We start from the raw sequence: 23,955 nt of genomic DNA, 5'->3' as shown, positions 1-23,955 counted from the left end.
TCTACTTGCTGGATTGGGCAAAAAAATCAATAAACAGGCAAGTAGTTTGGGGCCAAATGGAAATTCAGATCTCCCAATAACTTTTTGAAAGTTTAAAAGCGGACATGGGGGTGGGCAGATGAGATTTGAGTCCTGATGCTTTGGGGTCTAACCCTTTTCCTTGCACCATTTCCCCCAATCAAAACACCTGCAGGAGAAGACAAAGGAAAAACAGGATCCTCATATCTTTTCTTTCCCATCTCCAGCAAGGTTATTAGCGTCATGTCATTTTGATCAGAGAAATGGCTGTCTCCCACTTTAGACACTCTGTTAGGTGTTTTGATCGACCTTCCAAAAAAAGAAAAAGAAGAAAAAAAAGATACTGGGAGATCCAGTCATGGCTCACATCAAGTTAGACCTTCCGTTTCCCCCTAACAAAGCTTGTCTGGATGGTATTGCTCCAAATCAGCCTTTGCCAACCAGATGGCTTGCAGGGACTCATGGGAGTTGTAGTCCAAAACATCTAGAAGTCACCAGGTTGCTCTAAATCCTGGGAACATAGTAATAAATATAACCTCCTGCTTAGCAATCAATGCTGTCTCAGCACTGTATTACATAATGGATTGCTGGAAGACAAGCGGCCCCATGTAAATCAATAAAGAACAGTTAGGTCTTAGCATTGTTTTGCTCAACCTTCCCTGAGAGGTGTGGAAGTTCAGAGTAGCCTTGATGGTTCTCCAAACAAGGCAGCATATCTTCAGGGTTCTTCTGACATCACTTGAGCAGCATGAGACGCAACTTACCCTACGGCTCAACTCCCCTCTAAATGTGGCTAAATGTGACATACCTTTCTACAGCCCCGCTATAGTGAATAATCCATAAGTGGCCGCATCAATATGTGAAGAAACTTGAACGATGTAAATATCTGAGAGAGACATTGAAAGGGAAATGGGATGGACAGAGCCAGACCAATAGTCCATCTATCTTTGTATTGTTTACACAGCCTGGCAGTGGCTCTCTGGGATTTCAGGCTGTGAGACTTTCCCAGCTGTACCTGATGACACCAGGGACTGAACCTGGGACTTTCTGGATGCAAGGCAGGTGCTCACCCACTGCGCTAAAGCCCTTCCTTGAATGCACAGGATATCGAATAAGGTTTGGATTAACTCCCTTTTGACAAATAGAAGGGAACTCAGATGAAATCAATCTGAGATGCATCACTTTAGAGGACTCTAGGACCACCTGAAGGAAGACGCCTGTGTGACAGCCTAATATAATGCCTCCCCATTTGGGACCTTTAGCAGCATACATTATTGATCTGCTGCTGCATTGTTGAGCCCATGCCATTTTCTCTCCAGGATGGAATCCTTCCAGGATCCAAATGTCTTTCCTTCCTTCTCCATCAGCGCTGGGAGCTTTTCACATTGAGCAACCTTTGCAACCATACAGCCTGGCATAATGAGATGCGTTTTCTCCTCTTCCTCTGCCTACTGAGACTCCTGCTGAGGCAAGCAGAAGCTGATGCTACCTTAGCCTATTAATACTTTCCCAGATAAAGCACCTCCATACTGGGAGGGCTGCACCTGTTGAATTTTTGCCCGTCATCCTGCTGTTAAACAACCTCTTCTAGAAGAAAAGTCAGCAACCCTGTTTTGAATCTTTCATTTAATTGGCAACCTTCTGGTCTAAACATTTGGGCTTTTTTATAGCAACTAAGGAACTTTCTTTTAATTTTCTGAGATGATTTAATTTTTTTGACACCCATCTCCTTAAAGAGTGCATAGCCAAGCACATATATTGATGTGGCTCATACGTTAACTGAAGAAAGATCATGGAAGGAAATTTTCCAGCCTCTTTTCTCCAAAAAGTCTCTCTGGAGGGTCAACTCTGCCAATTCTCTTCCTGTAATCCCTCCCTCCGTCCCAGACTTTTAACAGGCAACAATTTAGCAGGTAAAGTGTTGTTCTAGAATAGGGATGAGGCGATATGAAAAGTCCAATGAACTGAACTTCAGCATTGCAAACAATAGTGCAGAAGCCCTGTGAGGAAAAGAACAGTTGGCAACACCTCTGCCCTTCACAAAGAACACGGTCCTCAGTTAAATCCACCCTAGTTTTAGGAAATATTTCAGGTCTACTTAAAACCTCATTTTCACCCAGAAAAAAAAAGAAATGGTAAAAATTATTTGCTGTTTCAGGGCTCTGTTGACATTACTGGCTTGAAACACAGTTATTTTGTTCATTATCACAATTCAGAGCAAAGCTGGTTTGGAAAAAAAATGCATCAATGCACATTTCATTCAGGGTAGATATGGATTGTGGCTAATGCCTTGTGTACACTTCTTGGTAAACCCATGATGGCAGCACACTGGATGCAGAGTAAACAGGTGTGTGCACACCCAATCACAGTCTTTTTCTTTTCTTTTCTTTTTTACAGCTGACATAATGCTTGAGGGTAAGGAGTACCATATGAATCTTCTTCAACCATTAAATATTGACCTTGAAAGACCCAGAAATATTTTCACATGCATGCTAGGCGCAGGTGCACCTGACATTTCACCTGAAAGGCCAAGTCCCTGCGATTTCCCCTCATCCTAAATGAGAGAAAGCATTTAGGCACAAAAATGAAATTGTTTTGCACATTTAAGGAGGAAAAAACAAAACTATTCCCAGGAAGTTTTCTTGTTCATTATTCTCTAAGATTTTCTCACACACATCGGGTTTAACATGGAGGGCACTCAACTGCAAACATAAAACACTGGCAGAAGGTTTTAAGAGGGTTCACAATGTTAGGTTTTGCTAAGACTTTCTGCCTTTTAGCTACAGAAATGGAGCTTGCAAAAAGAAACAAATGCTGTACAGTTAAGCTTAGCAATTAATTCTCTGCTAGGAGCATATTCAGTTAAATAGATGCCCATCTTCCACTCACAGATTATCCTTGAAAAACAGATTCTCAACTCAAACAGAATTTTTTATCCTTATGGAATTAGTGACACTCCCCCCCCCCCCCCCCCGCAAATCACTTTGGATTTGTGGAGTCTAACTACAGCCATATCCTAGGAGGCAACAACTTCTGAATTCATTGCTGAGTACAATCAAAATTGTTATTCATAATAATATCAACCACTGGGGAAAAATTAGTGATACTATCATATAAATACAGTTACAATGCTTCTAGGGTATGTGAAACATAGGATGAGAAAATATCTGATGTCTTGGTATCACAGATGTTGACAATGTTGCAATTGGGTCTCAGAGTAGACCTAATGAAATTAATGAACATGACTAACTTAGGTCCACTAATTTCAGTAGGTTTACTGTGACTAAAACTGAGTTTGATACAACCCAACAATGGCTAAAGAAGAAATGAAATATATTGGTGATGATGAAAATAAGAAGATTCAATAGAATTGGACACCATTTATTCTGTATTGGAATCAATATAAAACTAATGAAACTGTCAACACCCGAAAAGGGAACTTGGACCCCTGGAGGTTCCACAAACGATGCTCTTTAGAGATGTTGCACTCATACCTTTGAACATTCCAAGATCTGCTGGAAATGAAAGAGCCCAGATTGGGAGTGGGAGTGGGTGGGAGACAGGAATGATGGAGCAACAGAGCAGGAGAAGCTATGACTGCACCTGTTCTCCTACAGTGCATTCCTATATACATCAGATGCAAGTTCCACTTTATTCAGTGGAACTTATGCCCTAGTAAGTGTGTTTAGGATTGCAGCTACAGATGCAGAACTTTTAAAGGTGTGTAGAAAACATTCAGGTTGTAAACTGGCAACTCTATTCACAAACACACTATCACTCTATCAAGCCTAGAAAGCTTTTCTACTGGGTATGAGGCAAAGTCATTCACAAGTCCCTGGACAACAGAGGCACTGGAAAGAACGGTGACCCAAGTGGACTGTCTCTAAAAGCCTTATTCCAGTTTGGAGAAAAATAAAATGAGTTCATTATATCTATATTTTTGTTTATGAAATACAAATTTCAGCTTTTCTCTTGAGAACCATGAGAGCCATACACACAGGAATACAATTGAACTATGTACCTCATTGACTGGATGCCTAATTATTGCCTAAACAAAAAAAATTCCTTCCAGTAGCACCTTAAAGACCAACTAAGTTAGTTCTTGGTATGAGCTTTCGTGTGCATGCACACTTCTTCAGATACACTGTATCTGAAGAAGTGTGCATGCACACAAAAGCTCATACCAAGAACTAACTTAGTTGGTCTTTAAGATGCTACTGGAAGGAATTTTTTTTGTTTTGACTATGGCAGACCAACACGGCTACCTATCTGTAACTGTAATTATTGCCTATTTATTGATCCTGGGATATTCACACATGAATGAATGTTCCATTATAAAGAATTGGATGCAAAGAGTGATTGAAGGCTAATTAAGGCTGTCAGTGTCAAAACATATATTACTGGCTCCATTCATGCCCATATCAGAATGAATGCACACCTACCAGTTTGGTTTTATCCATGGCTGACAGGACAGCAGTGTTTAGTTGCTCCAATGCAGACAGGACATGCCTGTATTCTCCAAGGTAGTCCGAGAAATACTCTACAGTAGGAGAAACAGCTTGTGAAGATTTCAAAATGGCATGCCAGTTTTGTCCCACGCCTGCTTTTCAAAGAAATGTTGCCTCTACTAATATTTACATCTGTGTTGTCATCGCTGGGAGGAGTGGCCAGTAGTATCATAGAGTACATAGGAACACAGGAAGCTGCCTTCTACTGAGTCAGACTATGATTCCATCTAGCTCAGTATTGTCTACACGGACTGGCAGCAGCTTCCCACACATTCAGGCAAGCTGTCTCTCAGGTATATCTGGAGATGCTGTGGATTGAACCCGGGTCCCTCATCATGCAAGGAAGATGCTCCACTACTGAGCTACATCTCTCCCCCAAAGTATCTCTTCTCTTCCCTGAAGTATGGAGTATTCTATCACCAGGAAACCTCCTTTTTGTCTAGTGCCCCATCTTGGGGGGGGGGGGGGGAGAAACTTCAACAGAGGAGCAAAAGCCACATGCTTTGTGTGCACTTACTGAATAACATGCCTAGAAGTACATTTTTCATAGGAAGGAAGTAAATGGCCTACTTACCGCAGAACTTCTCCGTCTCTAAATTGCTGCAAGAGAATGAGGGAAAAAAGAAAAGAAACTCAGATGAGATGATGGGTCTAAACCTTAGATGAGAAACAGGTGCTGGAATCGGATGAAAGAGGAACCATATTTTCAGACAGCACGCTAAGCGAAGCCATGTCTCAGCTCACAACAGGGCAGCAGAGGAGGACCAAAGAGGCCACACTCTCCTCTCTGGCAGCTCACACATTCAGACATTTGCACTAAGCAGGTTGCTGACTGCAATAGGACAGAGGTAAAAATGGAGGAAGTGGGGAAAAGCCACCCACCACCCACTTTGGTCACACAGCAATCCAGCAAGGTTTAGGACATTGTGTAACTCCTTCAAAGGAATCACCACCACCTTCACCACAACAGGACCGCTTTGTAAAGGGTAAGACTTCCAGCGCTCTCATATGCCAATGCAACGTGACCGATCTTTTCTCTCCCATCTGAGCTTCTGGCACCCATACATTTTACATTTTTCACAGCGCAGCTTTCAACCTTCTGTCTCAGTAATGACATTGTGCCACCTTTTCTTTTTAATGAAAATAGATGCCTCACTTAAGCCAGCTTTTTGCTTTTTTTTTTAAGGAAAAGGGCGAAAAGGTACATTATGGAGGAATTTTATTGCACAGCCAGTGGCATAGTAGTAGTAACAATAATGATAAAAACCACTCCATGCAGCCCTTATGTGATATATGCTGAAAAGACACTGAGCACAGATGAAGGATGCAATTCTGAGCACTTCCAACTGGGAAGAAAAGCCACTTGAAATAATCTGCAGCATACATTTTAAGCAAAGTCCTAACACTTCAAGCAGTTGTGGCTCCCCCCCCCCAAGAATCCTGGGAACTGTAGTTTGTTAAGGGTGCACAGAGTTGTTAAGAGCCCCCCCCATCCTCTCACAGAGCTACAGTTTCCAGAGTGGTGTAATGGTCAATCCATCTTCCCAGGGAAATCTAGCCTCCCAGATGTGTAGCCTCCCTTCAAACCAATAAGAGTACAGTGGTACCTCAGGTTACATATGCTTCAGGTTACATACGCTTCAGGTTACAGACTCCGCTAACCCAGAAATAGTACCTCGGGTTAAGAACTTTGCTTCAGGATGAGAACAGAAATTGTGCTCCGGCGGCGCGGCGGCAACGAGAGGCCCCATTAACTAAAGTGGTGCTTCAGGTTAAGAACAGTTTCAGGTTAAGAACGGACCTCCAGAACTAATTAAGTACTTAACCCGAGGTACCACTGTAAGTGCTTATTAAATAGCATAGCCTCCAAAATTCCTCAGATGCAAATAGGGACTATTTTATTTTAGTAGTTGGTTGATTTTACAAAAATACGCACCAATAAATAAATTATAGAAAGTGGCAAGAATAGATGTGGATGCATGAAGCATTAAAAAAAATCAAATCAAGACTCCCTGCACTCTGCTCTACTCTCCCTTTCCTCCTACCCAGGGCAGCCCTGTCCTCTACCTGCCCCTCAGAGTCATGTGGGTCTGGGCCTTGGCTGCAACAGCCTCTCCCCCACCTCACCTGCTCTCCAGCAGCTGCTCAAGAGAGGGAGGGGGCTGGCAATGGTGGTCATGGAGAGACTGTGGAGAGGCAACGGTATGATCCCTCACAGCTGCCATCACTGAGGGCAAGTGCTGGCTCATCCTCCTCCCCAAGCTTAGTGGTGGCAGCACTGGCGAAGGAAATAGGAACATTCCAGGATCAAATCAGAAGCTGGGGTGACTTTTGTAATTCCAGGACTGTCCCTGGAAAATAGGGACACTTGGAGGGTATGTAATAGCCAATGTCACCCAATCTCCCTGCAAACAAATCAGAATGAGTGCAAGGATTTCTGCCTGCACAACAGAACTCCCCCCCCCATCTTCCTCCCCTAAATCTGTTCTTTGAGGTTCCCCAAACCCTCTGGTGCTGATTTGGGGAGGACACAGCATGTGCAGGGAAAGGAAGGGATAATTTATTACTATTTACTGGAGCAAGTTATTTACTTTCCCCACCATCTGCACTGCTGGAGCCATTCTTTGCCTAGACCATCCTATGCCTGTTGAAAACGTTGCACATTATTATTTAACCTTAGACTTTTGGCTTCCTCTTAAAATTGTGTCTGATGGCTGTCATCCAGTTAATAGTAAAACACCGGAACAATCCCCCCCATATAAAAACTGAACACTCCTGATAAGACCCACTTCCCTAAGGGAGCCAACTGCACTTGGCACTTATCTAGCCCTTTTCATCTTCTGAATTTGTAACAAACATTAACCAATTAATAATTAAAATGCTGAATTATTCAATGCACAGGCAAACCTTGAGAAAAACCAGGCAGAGAGGTCTTTGCCCAGGACTTTAAAACAGAACAGAATCTAAACAGAAATATGGTTTTCACTTCATTTTGACTTTGTTCTCAGTACTAATACTAATTCTGTAACATGTTCAATGTAAAAAGTGATTTACAGTTTGTTTTTTAGAAGACACCATTCCTAGCACAGGACATAAGTACATCAGAAGAGTCATACTAGCTCAGGGGGGAAGTCCTATCTAGTCCAGCATCCTCTTCTCACAGTGGCCACCCAGATGCCTGTTGAAAGGTGAGCAGGACATGCATTATGCCCTCTGGAAGCTCAACGCAAGCAGAACAAAAAAGATACCAGAACATTTGTGACATAAAAAGGTTCCAGGATTTCAACATCACAGCATTTGACTATTCATGGTCTACTGGGGTAAGAACAATAAACAAAATGGTGGGTATTATAATATCTATGGATCCAAGTTTTAAATTACATTACATGTCTTATACTAGCAGAGTTTCAAGACATCGTATTCAGTCTTTTAATGAAAGCTCACCTGGTGTTTCATAAACACTGGAAAGACGATGCCATAGCTAGAGATTGGCCAAGAGTGTGGGAGACTATGAAATTAGTCACACTAACAGTTCAATCTTGTGCATGTTGACTCAGGAGTAAGTCCCATTGTGCTCATTTGTGCCTACTCCCAGGTACATATGCATAGGATTGCAGCAGTGGCAAAGTTTGGGTTTTCAAATTTTGGAGGCGCCCTGTGTGATGCTACAATTTGCTCCTTCATCTCTCGTGCTCTGTTCTATATCATTGTTGTGGCTCATCCTGCATTGTGGCTGAGCCATTCGCGCGACCCGAAAATTGCCTCTGGATTACAGCCTGTTTTAATGAGATCTGCTTACAAGCCACGAGGGATCAATCAGCCTCAATTGCTCAAATAATCTTTTATTAAAGGAATATAAACTTTGGGTACACTTTTCCTGTGGCCCTATTTGTTGTAAATGGTGTAAGACAACTCCACTGCGAAAAGCATCTGATATATGGTACTTGTGTGAAATCTGAGAAATTCAGTAAAACAAATAAAGCAAAACAAAATATTTAAACATTCTTCCAGGCCCAGATTGGCTTCCAGAGGCATTTCATTTCTACAAAACCTGAAGGGGGAAGGAGAGACATTGTTGTACCTGTGTTCTTATTGCTATTCCCCCGCTGCCACCCTTGTTTTATTGATGTGTTGCCTGCATACGATGGTTTTGCTGTTCCCTGCACAATACCATTCTATTGCTTTTTGTATTAATTGTTTCTCATTTTTATTTAGTTCGTTTTAAAATGTACAAACAGCCCTTTGTTCAAACATGGATTTCAGGGCAGCAACTTTTTAAAAAAATCTGCAGATACAGTTATACAGCGTAACCAGCAACGCAATAAATTAAGGAGGAATGAAACCAATGCACTCAAAGAATACAGTGCTGGTACTAGTCATACTTTCCTTGAGAAGCGGATCAGCACCAGCCTTCAGGAGGCCTTCAGTATGATGCCCCAACCTGCTAATGCACACACATGCCAACGTGCCAACAGAGTTTTCCCACTCACCACCACCTCTGCTGCTGCTGCCATGGAAGCTGGGAGGTATTTTAATGGAGGGCTCCTGTTAAAAGCTAACCTCCCATCCACTGTGGCTACCTGCCATCTTGCTTTCCCTGAAACGCAATACCCCTGCTTTGGATCTAGACTTCATAGGGCTGGCAGGGAACAGTGGCACAGCTGAGTCAGGCCAGTAAAGGAGTCCTTCTGAGCCCCTTGGACACCTCAGCCGGTGAAGTGCCCGACCTGGCTTACTGCTAGCATGGTGGCTGCAGGCAATCCACACTGAGGAATGTTCTAAACCCTTAATTGATGGGGGTTTTTTAAACTCTTGTTCTTCTCTACCTTGTAAACTTCAAGGCTGAAAGATGGGATATAAATATTTAAGTAAACAAACACAAGAAGCAGCCCCGAGTGTAACTGCAGGTATGTGTTCTGAGCTTTTGTGATCACAGTCTAAAAGCCACAAACACACACCAAAACCCTGGTGTGAATGAGTACTAAGTATATAGGACAAAATCCAACCATCTCCACCTCCCAGCAGCAGAATGGATACCCTCTCCTTTTATTATGGGTATTTCAATTAACTAATTGCTAATTAACTAAATGGTCATTTCAAGGTGGTTTAAGATAATTAAAAACAGTTAAAAGCACAAATACCGGTACATAAAATACATGCTTTTGATACCATCAACCAGAGCATCCTTCTGGGCCACCTTGCTGGGATGGGACTTGAAAGTCCAGAGAGAGGTTGTCCGGAGTTTTGGGTCTGGTGTCACCAGTATGCTGATGACACCCAGCTCTATTTCTCCTTTCCATCTGGTTTTAAACACATTTTGTACTTGTATATAGTTTTGATTCTCTTACTGTTTAATTGTTTTAATGGTTGTTGTTTTTCTATATTTTTAGCGATTCTTGTTTTTATCTGTAAGCCACCTTGAGTCCTGCAAGGGGAAAAGGTGGGGTATGAATAAATAGAAGAAGGAGAAGGAGAAGGAGAAGGAGAAGGAGAAGGAGAAGGAGAAGGAGAAGAAGAAGAGGAAGAAGAAGGAGGAGGAGGAGGAGGAGGAGGAGAAGGAGAAGTTGTTTGCACCAGCAGCTTTAACTTGCACCAGTAGCAAATTGGCAGACACTGTAAATCCCGCAAGCAAGGTATTATATACTGGCTTGTCCTCACAAGCAACCTAGCTTCCGTGTTCATACACAGGAGATAAATCATGCTGGACCTGACCAAATCAATTTCCTTGCCCAATCTGATTGTGAAGATTGCCTCTCTTACAGTGTCAGCATCAGATAACTTATCCAGAAGAGATGCTTTTTATTCTCATTTGTGCAGCCCTTTCTTCACATCAGGCAAGGGCAGTGAAAAGTCACTCAGACATGTTAGCGTTCCATTCTAGGAAATCAGCAGCCTGCCAGCTTGAGAAACTCATTAGGAATGATCTTCATTGCACAAATACAATTCCAAGCTCTCATCTTCCTTGGATTTCCTTCGGCGACTCCCTCCGGAGCCAGCCATCTCACCACACCACCTCCATATTCTTCAGGCACCTTCAATTACCTCTCAGAGTACCTTTTGTTGCCTGAGATTAATCTAGGTTAATTTAATCACTTCAGGGAAATTGCTTCAGGCCTGGGTTGAGGCATTGTTAAGGGAAGTGAAGCCCCCCTAGTGCCCAAGGTGTGATATTTCAGAAGGTAAAGCACATTATTCCCACGGCTCTTGGTGCCATTGACAGCAGGGAGTGGGGATAAAAAAAAACCCAGCTCTCAAATATGCACAAAACATTGTGTGCTGTTTGTACCTCCCCATCTCCATGCTCTCAGAGGATGTACTGCAAGAGACGGCTGCTTCCACTTCCTAATCACTTACAAAAGAGCCGTCCTAGGTACTGTTATTCTGACTAAATTTAGATCTGTATTGTGACAGGTATTTCTCCTACTGCAACATTCTACTTCCCACCAGTTCCTCTGTCACTCTCTTTCTCTGCGTACAGGGTGTCTTTTGCTTTCTCTGGGACCATGACACTCCAGTGAAGAGGTCTATGAAATGTACAGGGTCCCATCCATGCCCCTTTCCAGGATATGCCATTCCATTCTGCCTCCCTGCTACTTTTGCATCCTGCCCATGCCCCTAGGCCCCTAGGTAGCATTCCTTAGCCACTAAGCAGGCTTTGTTCTCATTAGGCTATTCCACGCCCCTCAGTCGTCTCCTCTCCCCCTCCCCCCCAATCCCCCAATTTTTAAAATTGTACTTTCACGGAACTGGGTTTTCCCCCAAGCCTGTTGATTCCTTCCTCTTGTGCGCAGATGGTGCTGTTTGGGCTACATAAGGATCCACACTCAGAGAACCGAGTTTGCTATTAGTATACAGTCGTACTTTGGTTGTCAAACGCCTTGGTACTCAGACGTTTTGGCTCCCGAATGCTGCAAACCCAGAAGTGAGTGTTCCGGTTTGTGAATGTTTTTTGGAACATCCTGCTGGCTTCCACGGCTTCTAATTGAAGAACAGACTCCCAGAACAGATTAAGTTCAACAGCCAAGGTACCACTTTATAGGGTATGAGGACTATATTGTTGTACCGCTTCTCCTCTTGCCCCTCTGTCCTCCCCTCTTCTTTTCACAATGGGTGTTTGTTCAAGGACAACGAATAACCGAACCATACATCTTTAAGTTGTTGAGAGATCTGCACATCCCCATGCAGGGTGAATCTGCTATGAAATGGATGAAGCTTCAGCTTCAGGGTCCCTAATCCCAGAGAGTCCCCAGAAGCAACTTTAGTCCACATTGCTTTTTTTTTTTTTAAAGGGTCTGGTAGACCCTATTTGAGTGGCACGACTCAAATTAGTTGTTTTTTTTATTCTATATATCACAACAATCCCAGAGTTATAGATTCAGTAGCACAGAAGGTATAGAGATATGGTGATCTGTCATGGAACAACCCTATTGAAGAAGATAACAGTGGTTACCCAGACCTCGTTGCTGGTTGCGAAGGGGCCCCAAAATGTGGGTCCACCACTGTCCCCTTGAGCTTATTGCAGGCATCCCTTGAAAATTGGAAGGGGGCATGAAGAGTGATGTTATATGTATAGGAAACCTGTCAAGACGGAGTACATTATCTACATGGGGTATCTAGGAAGGAATAATTTCCTTTATATTTTGGAAACCACTGGAGAGCTCATTTTTTGCCTAGTTAAACTGAACTTTTGAAGAATGCTTGCTATTTTGAGTGCTGAATTTCTAACAGGGGAATGGCCAGGCTTTATACCTACATGACCTCTGGCTTGAAAACCTTTTATGAATTACTCCCAAAAGACAAGATGTGCTACTCCTGAGATGTGAGATAGGCACTCAGCACATGGCTGCAGGCACCCATTCAGGGATGCCACATCTAGGTGATAAATAAGTGCTAGGTTAAGGAATTAAACCATTCTGAAAGAAGAAAAAGAGGCCCTGGATCCCTCAGCCAGCAAATTTAAAAACATTTTAAAATTGCTTTTCTTTCAAATGTTCATATGCCACTTTCCCACTTAAAATTCTGTGCAGTGGCTTGCAAACAAACTGTAAACTTATACAAGCTGCAGATGGCAAGTGCCATCTTTTTAAAAAGGGCATTTCCCTCTATGCAGACTAGAATAAGGAATTCACTTTCTACCCTGATACTTGTTTGCAACACTTGCATCATGTAATGACAACATAGGCTTCCCGCATAGCTTTCCCCTCTCCTCATATGTAAATACATGCATTTAATTGTTTTAATCTACAACACAAGCATTTTATTGTTTTCTTAATATTCCTTCAATTAGCAATTTATGTATTCATTTAAAAATTTATCTCCCACCCTGTGTCTGAAGGTCATGGGGCAGATTGCCACAATAAGTAGTGTTAAGTGGAATACAACCCAGAAACACAATTTAAATAATAAAGAACACTGAAAAATAACCTACAGTATGCTATGGTTGTTCCACATATTCCAGTGGTGTCCCTTGGCAGAGTGGAGAGGGGGCACCTCAGTGGTAGGGCATCAGTTTTGCAAGTGGAAAGTCTTAGCTTCACTCATTGGATCTCCAGTTAGGATTGAAAATGACATTTCTGTGAAACTCTGTAGAGAGCTGCTGCCAGCCGCTATAGACAGTATTAATCTAGATGGATCAGTGGTGTGACTCAAAATAAGGCAACTTTTTACAATCACCGATTTTGAAGCAAAGCCCTGGTTATATTATGCTGTCGTGAAGAAGGACCGCTTTATTTCCCAGTGCTTATTTAAGAGAGAGGCTACTCAGAAACCTTCCTAAGCTGAAAGAAGAAGGTTCTCCTTCCCCAGCTTAAACTGCAAGCATTGGAGCTTGTACGCATTCATTACCGTCATCTATAAAGAGCCAGCAAAGCTCCTGCTCTGTGCAGCAGCAATCTCAACCCCAAGCCAGCTGACGCAAATGGGCTAATTCCTAATGTGTCTTGAACATGTGGAGGCCAGAATCCAGAGGCTCATTCCTCTCAGGCTTCTGGCTGCAATAAACACCCAAAGGCAGAACTGGTTGCTGTTATATTACAGCAGCCAGTGAGACTCAGATCAAGAAGCTGAAGACAGATGGTTGCTTTAATGCTGAATGTGAGCACCTCCTTGTCCCCGAGACCACAAGGGTCAGAGACTTCCTGCTTACCAGCTTGCTAACAGCATACATTGAGAAGCATATGGATGAGAGAAGCACGGGTTGGGTTGCTTTGCTGCTAACCTCTGCATGACTCAGATTCTGGTGTTTTGCCTGCTGCAAACAACAGTATGGGATAGGCTTGCCATACATCAGGAAAATTCCTGACATGTCCTGGTTTTCAGGTGTAAAAATCAGTAGGGGTTAGGGTGTCAGGAATTTTACTTTTTGAAATATGGCAATACTAGCATGAGAGAAACTGCTTGGCAGATGATGAGATGATGGGAGGTGTGGGACACACGAATGCAGAGGTTAAAGCCTGCATGCACATTTCTTTGTAGTTTTGTCAGGCAACAAAGGGTGGGGAGGGGAGCTGAAATTGGTTTAAGAAAAGCATCACTGCAAGATGGGAATGGCTGTAACATACAAAACTGGTGCGATAGGCATGGCCCCTAGCAATAGCAGATAAGCTCATGGAAACATGGAGAGTGGCTAGAGGTGAATCTACTAATCATATGTTTGAGACCAATTGGTTTGTTTTCATTTCTTCTGTTAACTCTCAGCCTGTTGGGTTGGAGTCTCCTATAGTACAATAATGTCTCATGCTGTATGACTGATGTAACTGACTTGTATGTAACTCCATATATTGGTGGTAGCTGCCCACCTATTTTGATTATATCTGTTCTATGTTGTATTTATGCTTTATAAAAATTTACAGTGCAAAAGAAAAAAGAAAAGCATTGCTGCTCCCGGTGTATATACTCATTCTATTTTTGCCCCTAGTTAACTGTAGGCTTTAAAAATAAATAAATGAAAAACCCATTTCACCAAAGACAACTTGCATCAGGGTGAGGCATTTAGGATGAGATGAGAGCCAAGGGGACCTCTGGGTGCATTCAGTCTAATGCATTTTAATTCTTTTTCATCAAGGAATATAACCATTTAATGTCATTAATAAAGCATAGATAAAAATCTCAAAGGTAGAGCCCACAATTGTTGGTACTAACAATACAAACCATGGAAAGGAACAAAAAAAAAGTAACAATTTTTAAAAAAGGAATACAAAGTCCCATTCTTTCCCACAAGTTGAATTGTTTCTGGCAGGATTTGTGATAGTTTTGAGATTTTGAACACTGTTCTGACCCAGTTCTCCAAGGTCACTTGGAACCTTTATTAAAAGAAACAAAAGAAAAATAAAATCTGACCCTGATTTGCTCCATCTGTCTTTCTTTCTCATTGAAACATGTTTTATTTATATGGGCATGAAATTAGTTTGCCTGGCAAAGATAAACCTGAGACCAGGTATTCACACACTTAAATGAGCAACAAGAGCAGATGCTGAAATCAATTCTATGTCGCCAGTGGACAATGGTGGTCAGGACCCAAATCCTCCTGACAGTTGAACCCTCAGGCTCATGAGTCCTTCATCTCAGATGCCACATGTTGGTGATCACTCAGGGTCAATTCACATGACTTGTCTTTTTTTATTATCTGCGGCAGTGGCACTTTTCAGTTATCCAGTTATCAGTTTAGCAGTACAGCCACAGTAAGCAATACACATGGATTTGCTTTGGGCATCCAAACACAACTGTAGCTTTTTTTTTTAGGATCAAGCACCAAAAGCTGATCTGTGTTAAGATCAGTAAAATGATACCAGCCACAGCAAGCGCATGCTGTGGAATATCGTACAGTCTAACCCCACAAACTGCATGGAGAATTTCCCTGTTAGATATAACATCCTATTTGCAAGGAGATGGTCAGGTATGATAATCATGTACATGTGCATTGCACCACATTCAGACAATCGTCCCAGCCATCAAAAAGACCAGGAAATTTCTAACTAACCACAGCTTCCCATTTTGTCCATACAGGGGGGTGATTACCAGCTCTGGAACAAGACAGGATATTAATCCAGTTTGAAACTGTTTTAATATCCTGGTTGCTTCCAAAGCTGTTGACCACAGTTTCCCAGTTTGGACCAAATGGAAAATGAAAATTAACTGTAGATGTCCTGGTTTATTTACTGGCTCACATGAAGGGAGGACTGAAGCATTTCTAGCTGTTTTCCTTTGGGAAGTTTGTTTCTTGTCTGGATGCTGTCTATTCAAAATAAGCGAAGGGGCCAAGCTGAGACAATGCAGCAGAAAGGCCATCTATCTTACAGTGTAATTGAAGTTTTGCTGTGATGGACAAAACCGCAGTGTAGGGCTTAAAAGTGAGCCAACAAACAAACATCTTGCCTGCATATTTCATAGAGGGTTTACATGCCATTGAAATCTGCACTTGAACAAAAATAGCAAAGCAGATTTTGATCCATGCAATTCAAGCATACTGCTGTGAAGTTAACACACTATCTTAATTATGATCAGAGTCTGGACTATTTTTAAAACAGCTTTTAATTCCCAGGCTTACCGAGTTCCATCTTCAAGCTCCATGATGCTCCCATATTGACATAATGCATCCTTATGTAGCTCACAGACAAACTATTCTGCCGTCTCACTGGATGATGATTCGGAGAATGACTGAAGGTCATCTAGCCAAGCCTTCCCAAACCTGGTGCCTTCCATATATATAGGACTACAACTTCATTAGTCTCAGATGTCAACTGGAGGGCACCAGGCTGAGGAAGATTGATTCAGGCTAATCCCAAAACTTAAGGCAGGTTCTTCTACATATACCAGTCATTGTATACTTCAAAACTCAAAATACAGCAAGACGGAAAAGGACTAAACCAATTTAAGTAGAATGAAATCTCATGTGGCTCTGCTCATATGTAGCCCTGAGCCAAACTGCTTTAGTGAAAACATGCCAGCATGCCAGTGCCTGGAGAGGGGATTGTGGCCACTTTGTTCCTCCTCTGGTCCTCCTGCTGCTGCAAGCTAAGTCATAGTTTAGTATGTCATCCAAACCCAGGCTCATGGCTAGTCTCCTCCTCTGTAAACAAGCCATGAGCTCAGCTTGGGATGGCCAATCAATAGTGTAGCACACAACAGTGCCGCAGCAACAGGATGAGAAAAGGAGCTAAGCAGCCACAATTTCCTCTCCGGAAATTTGTGCATTCACACTAAGCCATGGTTTGTCTTGGCACTCAATGCAATCTAGGCCACAATAGGCAACACCATCTATCTAGTCATATTCTTGATCCTCTCATGGCATGCTTACATAGTCTGTATTGCCAAGAGAAAGCTTTAGGTTCCACATCAGTTAAGTCCAGTTTACTTAAGGGTACTTTCATGAGAACAAAACAAACTAGACCAGGGTCTCAAACAAGGATCTTGCCCAGCCCTACCTTGAGATGCCAGGGACTGAATATGGGATTTTCTGTGTGCAAAACAGATACTCTGCCTCTGAGCTACAGCAAATGTCTGCATTGTATATCTGACAACTCTAACAGAGAATATTATCTTTGTTATCTATGTAACACACCCATTTGCATTAAGTGCATGCTAATCTGACATAGTGCAATGGGTGTTGGGAGGGGGAATTGACTCTGCTTGAAATCTCCTTGTTGTTAACATAACAGGCGCCTCCTTACCCTGACTGACGCCTGTCAATGCCACTGAACAACTCCCACAGTTCTTCAGAGTTGAGGATGCCATCGGCACAACAGTTCTTAAATTCTTCAAATGACAACTTCCCATCATCTACATTTGAATGAAAGAGAAGGAATAATTATACCTTTGCAGAGATGAGAGCAACATGAGTCTCTGTATGTTATTTTGTCTAATTCAGCAAGCTGTGCAACAGGAAGAGATTATGGTATAACACTGGAGCCAGGAATTCATAGAAAAACAACAAGGAATCTTGTGGCGCCTTGAAGACTGCCAGATATGCTACGGCCATCTTTAGGAAGGGGCCACAAGATTCTTTGCTGTTGTCTGACAGACTAACAGGGCTACTCGTCTAGGAATTCATAGGTCTCTGCTGAGCAACATCAGCAGTGCTGAAGACACAGGTTTTCACTGAGATGGCAGAGGCTGATGCAGGTGAGATCCATGGGTTCCTGGCTGACATATCACACTGTTCATGCTTGGAGATCACTCTTACTCACTTGGAGATCAGTGGCTATTAGTTAGGACCACCTCCTCCCATATGAACCTACCCGGACCCTGAGATCATCTCCTGAGGCCCTTCTTTGTGTGCCTCCTCCTCGAGAGGTCAGGAGGGTAGCAACACGAGAACGGGCCTTCTCTGCAGTGGCTCCCCGTCCGTGGAATGCTCTCCCCAGGGAAGTTCGCCTGGTGCCTTCATTATACACCTTTAGGCACCAGGCAAAAACGTTCCTTTTTAACCTATACCCTTTTTAAAATGCTGGCTCTTTGGGGAGGGGTTTTTATTGGGTTGTTATTTTTGTTTTGATTTTATGTATTTGATAATATATGTGAACTGCCCTGAGACCTTCGGGTATAGGGTGGTATAGAAATAAAATAAATAAAATAAATAAAATGACAGCTCTGCTCTGCCTCCATGGTTGGAGGCAGTAATGATTCTGAATACCAGCTGCTGAAAACCACAGGAGGGGAGTGTGCTCTTGTATTCAGGTCTTGCTAGAGGGTTTCCCACAGGAACCTGGGTAGCTAATGTGTGAACAGGCTGCTGAAGTAGATGGGTCACTGGTCTGGTCCAGCAGGTATTTCTTAAGCGCTTATGCTCCATTGAGCAGCTGTAGGACATGTAGACACTGAAAACCAAAGAGTTCTGCATGTTTACTGACCACCACTGCCAAGCTGCATCTTGGAGGAAGTGCAGGTGCTCTATTGAAGTAAGACTTATGATTCTGAACCTGCACAGAGGCTTCTAGCAGCACATGGAGGTATGAACCAATCCACAGTCTGTGCAGGATACTAGGGGCCTGTCTACATGCACATCATTGTCAGATCCATATTATCTCCTCCCTAGTCATATCTTGGCAGCGGTGGTTAGCCAATGCACAGACCTTCTGCTTCTTTTCAGCTTGCCGTTTCTTATGAATAAAGAAAGCTGCCCAAAGAATGGACTTATGAAACCAGGGTTAAAATCCAACCTTGGGTGCAATCTGAGTGAGCCAATACAGTTTGGACTCAGTTTTCCACTTGTAAACGGGAAAACTTAAAATGGCTAGTGTTGTGAGAAAACAATTGCAAAACACTCTAAAAGTGGAACAAAAATAAAATGCCAAATGGACAAGTGTGCATAATAAAACTAAATAAATAAATAAATAAATAATAAATTTCAGATCTGTTTCCTGGGAGTGACAGGAGTGTGAACACAGCAGCCACGGGGGGATATAAAGGTCAGAGCAGATAGCAGAATAGCAATGAAAGATCAGCATTAATAGATGGATTTGGCCTAAGTAGGAAGAATGATTGACATGCAAGTTTGTATGACAAGGGCAAGGATGCATGGGTATGGGAAATAATAGACAGCAATTGCCAAAGTGATAGACAGCAGGGGGCACAGGAATGTCAGAAACATCCAGGGATTAAATTGAACCATAGGTCACAGACTGGGTCAGCAAGGCTATAGAAGAGCCTGGATGTATCCTCTCACCCATGAGGCCTGGACTTTGGTTATCTGTTGAAGAACTTGAAAACTAGACAACATTGGCCTTCATTTATCATAAAGTTTATAGCTCTCATGGTTGCTCAGAAATTATGAAAGCTAGAGTGGTGGAATGCAGGACTAGGAATGGGGAGAACCAGGTCCCAACTTCCACTCATCTGTTTTCCTGGTTGGCTTTCAAACATTAGAAGCAGGAAACTGGCTAGGAAGCTGGCTAAGCCTCTGGACAACAAGGAACCAAAGGTTTGCTAAAAAAGGAGATTGCAAAGAAGCTGAATGAATTATTTGTATCTGTCTTCAGCACAGAAGGCGTAGGGCAGATCCCTGTTCCTTAACCAAGTTTCTTGGGAACAGAGTCTGAGGAACTAAGGCAAAGAGACACAGTTCTAGGACTTATTGTCAAAACAAAAGCTAACAAGTTACTGGGTTTGGATAGCATCCACCCAAGAGTTCTTTAAGAATCCAAATTTAAAGCTGCTGAACTTCTAGCAAAAACAAATGTAGCTTGTCTCTAAGATCAGTCACCATAGCTGAGGACTGGAAAGTGATCAATGCAGCATCAATTTTTTAAAAAAATATATCCAGGAGGATTTGGAAATCATAGGCTGATTAGCTTAAGTTCTGTTCTGGGAAAACAGGTGGAAAGCTTTGTTAAAGATAAAATTACAAAGCATCTAGAAGATCAAGTCTTGCTGGAGAAAAACCAGAATGGCTTCCACAGATGTAAGTCTTTTCCAACTAATCTTTTAGAGTTCTTTGGGAGTGTCAACAAACATATAGATAGGGATGATCCACTAGATATTGTGTACCAGGGCTTTTAAAAAGATTCCACCAAAGATTCCTGAGTAAGCTTAGTGGTAAGAGGGTTTGGTTGCTCAAGCCTAGTCTTTAAGATGGACTAACATTATATATTTAAATGACGAGACATAAATAAAAAAAAAGAAGGGCAAGGAAATCATGTGGGCAGGTCACTCACCGTTCTTGTCAGCTCGTCGAAAAACCTGAAAAGACAAAAATCACATTCAGCAACACAAACTTGGGTGGGAAATTCTTTTTGCACACATGTGTGTCTATAAAAATTAGTAACTCCTTCAACCAGCTCAATCCATATGCCAAGCCCAAATGAATTAAGCTCTAGTTACCAGGTATCTCCAGACATCAGCTTCTTTCTTGGTTTGTCACTGTAAAATACAGCAGGAAATGAGTGAAGTGCCCCAGAAAGAGGCAGATTCCTCTTCCATTGGTTCATTCACACCAGTGTACACAGGGGGCAAAGAGGGGCAAAATCCAATTGTGTGCAAGCAAAAATCATTGAGCTGACAGGATGAGAGAAATGGATATTGCAATCTCTCATACTGATAATGGGCTTCTCACTATAAAGCAATACCAGATTGTTGCAAATATTGAGAGTTATTGCAATCACTTGCATGCTTTGATTTTATACTACACACCCGCACCCCATTAGGTTTAGTTGAAAATATTTAGGTTTGATACTTGTTATTTAGCTGTGATTCCTGCATTGCAGGGACCTGGACTAGATGGCAATTTGTGTCCCTTCCACCTCTGCAATTATACAATTCTGTGATTCTATGATATGATTTCCCTTCTGTATTATTGCAGTTCAGGACTGGGCTAATTTGACCATAGATGGGAGTTCCGCTGTCAGTACAGACTGAGCCCACCCACTCCCCCACAGATATTGGGATGATAGACAGTTACACTAGCACAAATGTGGAACACGGCTCAGAAGGGCAAGTGCACTGTGTGTGCTGTGGTGAAGCATGTGGAGGATTTAATTTCAATGGAAGTAGCAGATTAGCACGAGTAAAGGAACAGGGAACAAAGCCAGAACTAATGGGCAACAGTTATAGGCACCGGAGTTCCACATGTTCATCCAAGTTACTGCATCAATAACTGAGCTGTGGGGTATCATCACTGGTGTTATTTCAGCACCAGTATATCCACTGTTTTGTTGCTGTGCATTCCTATGTCACACTGATTGCTTCTACTTAAACAGGGGAGGGGGGCGGCTCTGCCATGGGACAGTTCATCTTACAAGACCACAAAAATATGGCCTGGTGGCTAGAGGGATGGTTGGGAAAGAGTTTATAGTTGCAAATTCAGAGAGCTGTTTCTAACCTTTACCGTATTTTTTGCTCTATAAGACTCACTTTTTCCCTCCTAAAAAAAGTAAGGGGAAATGTGTGTGCGTCTTATGGAGCGAATGCAGGCTGCACAGCTATCCCAGAAGCCAGAACAGCAAGAGGGATTGCTGCTTTCACTGCGCAGCGATTCCTCTTGCTGTTCTAGCTTCTGAGATTCAGAATATTTTTTTTCTTGTTTTCCTCCTCCAAAAACTAGGTGCGTCTTGTGGTCTGGTGCGTCTTATAGAGCGAAAAATACGGGTACTTTTCAAGGCCCCCACGGAGGCTTGCCTGTGCTTAACATAAGGCATCCAGGAGCATCCTTTCGCTCCTTTACACTTTTTAGGTAAGAGCGCACAAGGGAGCCTCACAAAAAGAGAAAAACCTAGACTTCATCTCTGCTACATTACAGCTCATGTCTTTAAATTTTCAGCAGCTTTAAACAAAAGAGGATTCGGCTTAAAATACACCCGAACAAAACTTTTAAGTGCATTGCCTTTTTCTGTCAAAGGGGAACACATCCCTGAATCTGACAGCAGGAAAGAAACGAGATTCCCCCATACATAAATGCCTTTAACAGGAAAATCGTCCTATAGCATCTTAGAGGCTAACGGGCATACAGTTTCAAAGACTACAACTGACTTCATCAGAAACAAAAGTGATACCCTCATTTGGTAGGTAGGCATCAATAGATATATAGACACACACTTTGTTCAGTTATGATTTTTTTCATGTTATATTATTGTAATCGGTAATGGCTGCCGGGGCAGCACAGGTTGGACTGTGTTCCTGTCCTGGCTTCACTGTGCATCACTGCTGGGAAACGGACAAGGTGGTGGGTAGTTTGGCATGGTGCAGGCACAGCATCAGGAACATTGGGTTGGCTCCGCAGCTGCGACACACCAAGCATCCCACTGCCTTTCGCCCCTCCTTCCCAGTAGCTGGTAGTGTTGTGAAGAACAGAAAGCAACACCTGTACCATCAAACGCGACTGATTGCAATGATCTGGTTGGTTAAACAATAAAATAACATTCTCGTAATACTGCCCCTTCTCACCCTCTCACCTGTACCTGCCTCCTAGAACATCTGTACGATGTCACCACTCTTGCTTAGTTCAGACCCTTCTGGCCTCAACACAGAATAGGCTGAATGTTCTAAACTCACATCCAATTCATCCTTTCCTCAGTCTTCAACTTTATTCATAACTTTAATACAATTTAAGCAGCGGAGAAGCTGTAAATGCAGTCAATCAAGTTGCAGAAGAAGGAGTGAATCTGGTAGAGATTTCAAAAAAATAAATAAAATAAAAATGGAATGGATTGAGTGAAAAGACCTTCAGCCTGCAATGCAAGGTTACACGTGAATTCTTAAAATGTGGATGGGGGGGAGGGCATGCACAGGGTGCCCACCTCCAACATCCTCATGTATAATAATAATAATAATTTGTTATTTATACCCCGCCCATCTGGCTGGGTTTCCCCAGCCACTCTGGGCAGCTTCCAACAAAATATTTAAAATACATTAAAACATCAGTCATTAAAAACTTCCCTAAACAGGGCTGCCTTCAGATGTCTTCCCAAAGAGCTAGTTGTTTATTTCCTTGACACCTTGACATCTGATGGGAGGGTGTTCCACAGGGCAGGTGCCACAACCGAGAAGGCCCTCTGCCTGGTTCCCTGTAACCTCACATCTCGCAGGGAGGGAACCACCAGAAGGCCCTCAGAGCTGGATCTCAGTGTCCAGGCTGAATGATGGGGGTGGAGACACTCCTTCAGGTATACTGGGCTCAGGCTGTTTAGGGCTTTAAAGGTCAGCACCAACACTTTGAATTGTACTTGGAAATGTTGTTGTTGTTGTTTAGTCATTTAGTCGTGTCCGACTCTTCGTGACCCCATGGACCAGAGCACGCCAGGCACTTCTGTCTTCCACTGCCTCCCGCAGCTTGGTCAGACTCATGTTTGTACTGGGAGCCAATGTATGCCACTTCCCCACCCTGAGCAGTCTCCAAATGATCCGTGTTCAGTGGGGAAGGTTTGCAGGGGTCTATTATTCACACTCACTTATTTTAGCTATGCAGCAGAGTCCAATTATATATAAGAACAGAATAACTAATTCACAACAGCAGTCGCTGGAGATATTATATATTTCTATTAGCATTTGCATTAATCTTTCTCTGAAGCTTTTGTGTGAAGTATGGTCACTTTCAGGTCCTATATCTGGAGAAGGGATGTGGGTGATGCTGTGGTCTCTACTGAGCCTCTTGGGCTTGCTGATCGGAAGGTCGGCAGTTCGAATCCCCGCGATGGGGTGAGCTCCCGTTGCTCTGTCCTAGCTTTTGCCAAACAAGCAGTTAGAAAGCATATCAGTGCAAGTAGGTAAATAAGTACCGCTGTGGTGGGAAGGTAAAAAGCATTTCTGTGTGCTCTTGTTTCCGTCACGGTGTTCCATTGCGCCAGAAGCGGTTTAGTCATGCTGGCCACATGACACAGAAAGCTGTCTGTGGACAAACGCCAGCTTCCTTGGCCTGAAGTGAGATGAGCACCACACCCCATAGTTGCCTTTGACTGGACCTAATCATCCAGGGGTTATTTACCTTACCTGACCTTATATC

General features: G+C 42.8%; 1 protein-coding gene across 1 annotated transcript in view; it reads right to left on the bottom strand.

Moving 5' to 3' along the window:
• Nucleotides 1–23,955, bottom strand: part of NECAB3 (N-terminal EF-hand calcium binding protein 3) — a 79,687-nt gene that overhangs the window by 29,388 nt on the left and 26,344 nt on the right. Inside the window, exons 2-5 of the mRNA XM_083746312.1 lie at nucleotides 20,177–20,201; nucleotides 17,195–17,303; nucleotides 5,101–5,126; nucleotides 4,461–4,558 (exon numbers count right to left, since the gene is read on the bottom strand). Of these exons, the coding sequence (XP_083602438.1) occupies nucleotides 4,461–4,558; nucleotides 5,101–5,126; nucleotides 17,195–17,303; nucleotides 20,177–20,201 (258 nt within the window). The remainder of the gene's footprint in view (nucleotides 1–4,460; nucleotides 4,559–5,100; nucleotides 5,127–17,194; nucleotides 17,304–20,176; nucleotides 20,202–23,955) is intronic.

This window comes from Podarcis gaigeae (genome assembly GCF_964106915.1).
Source record: "Podarcis gaigeae genome assembly, chromosome: 6".
NCBI classification, from domain to species: Eukaryota; Metazoa; Chordata; class Lepidosauria; order Squamata; family Lacertidae; genus Podarcis; species Podarcis gaigeae.
The sequence above is the reverse complement of the archived record's forward strand: the minus strand, read 5'-3'. Positions and strand labels throughout refer to the sequence as shown.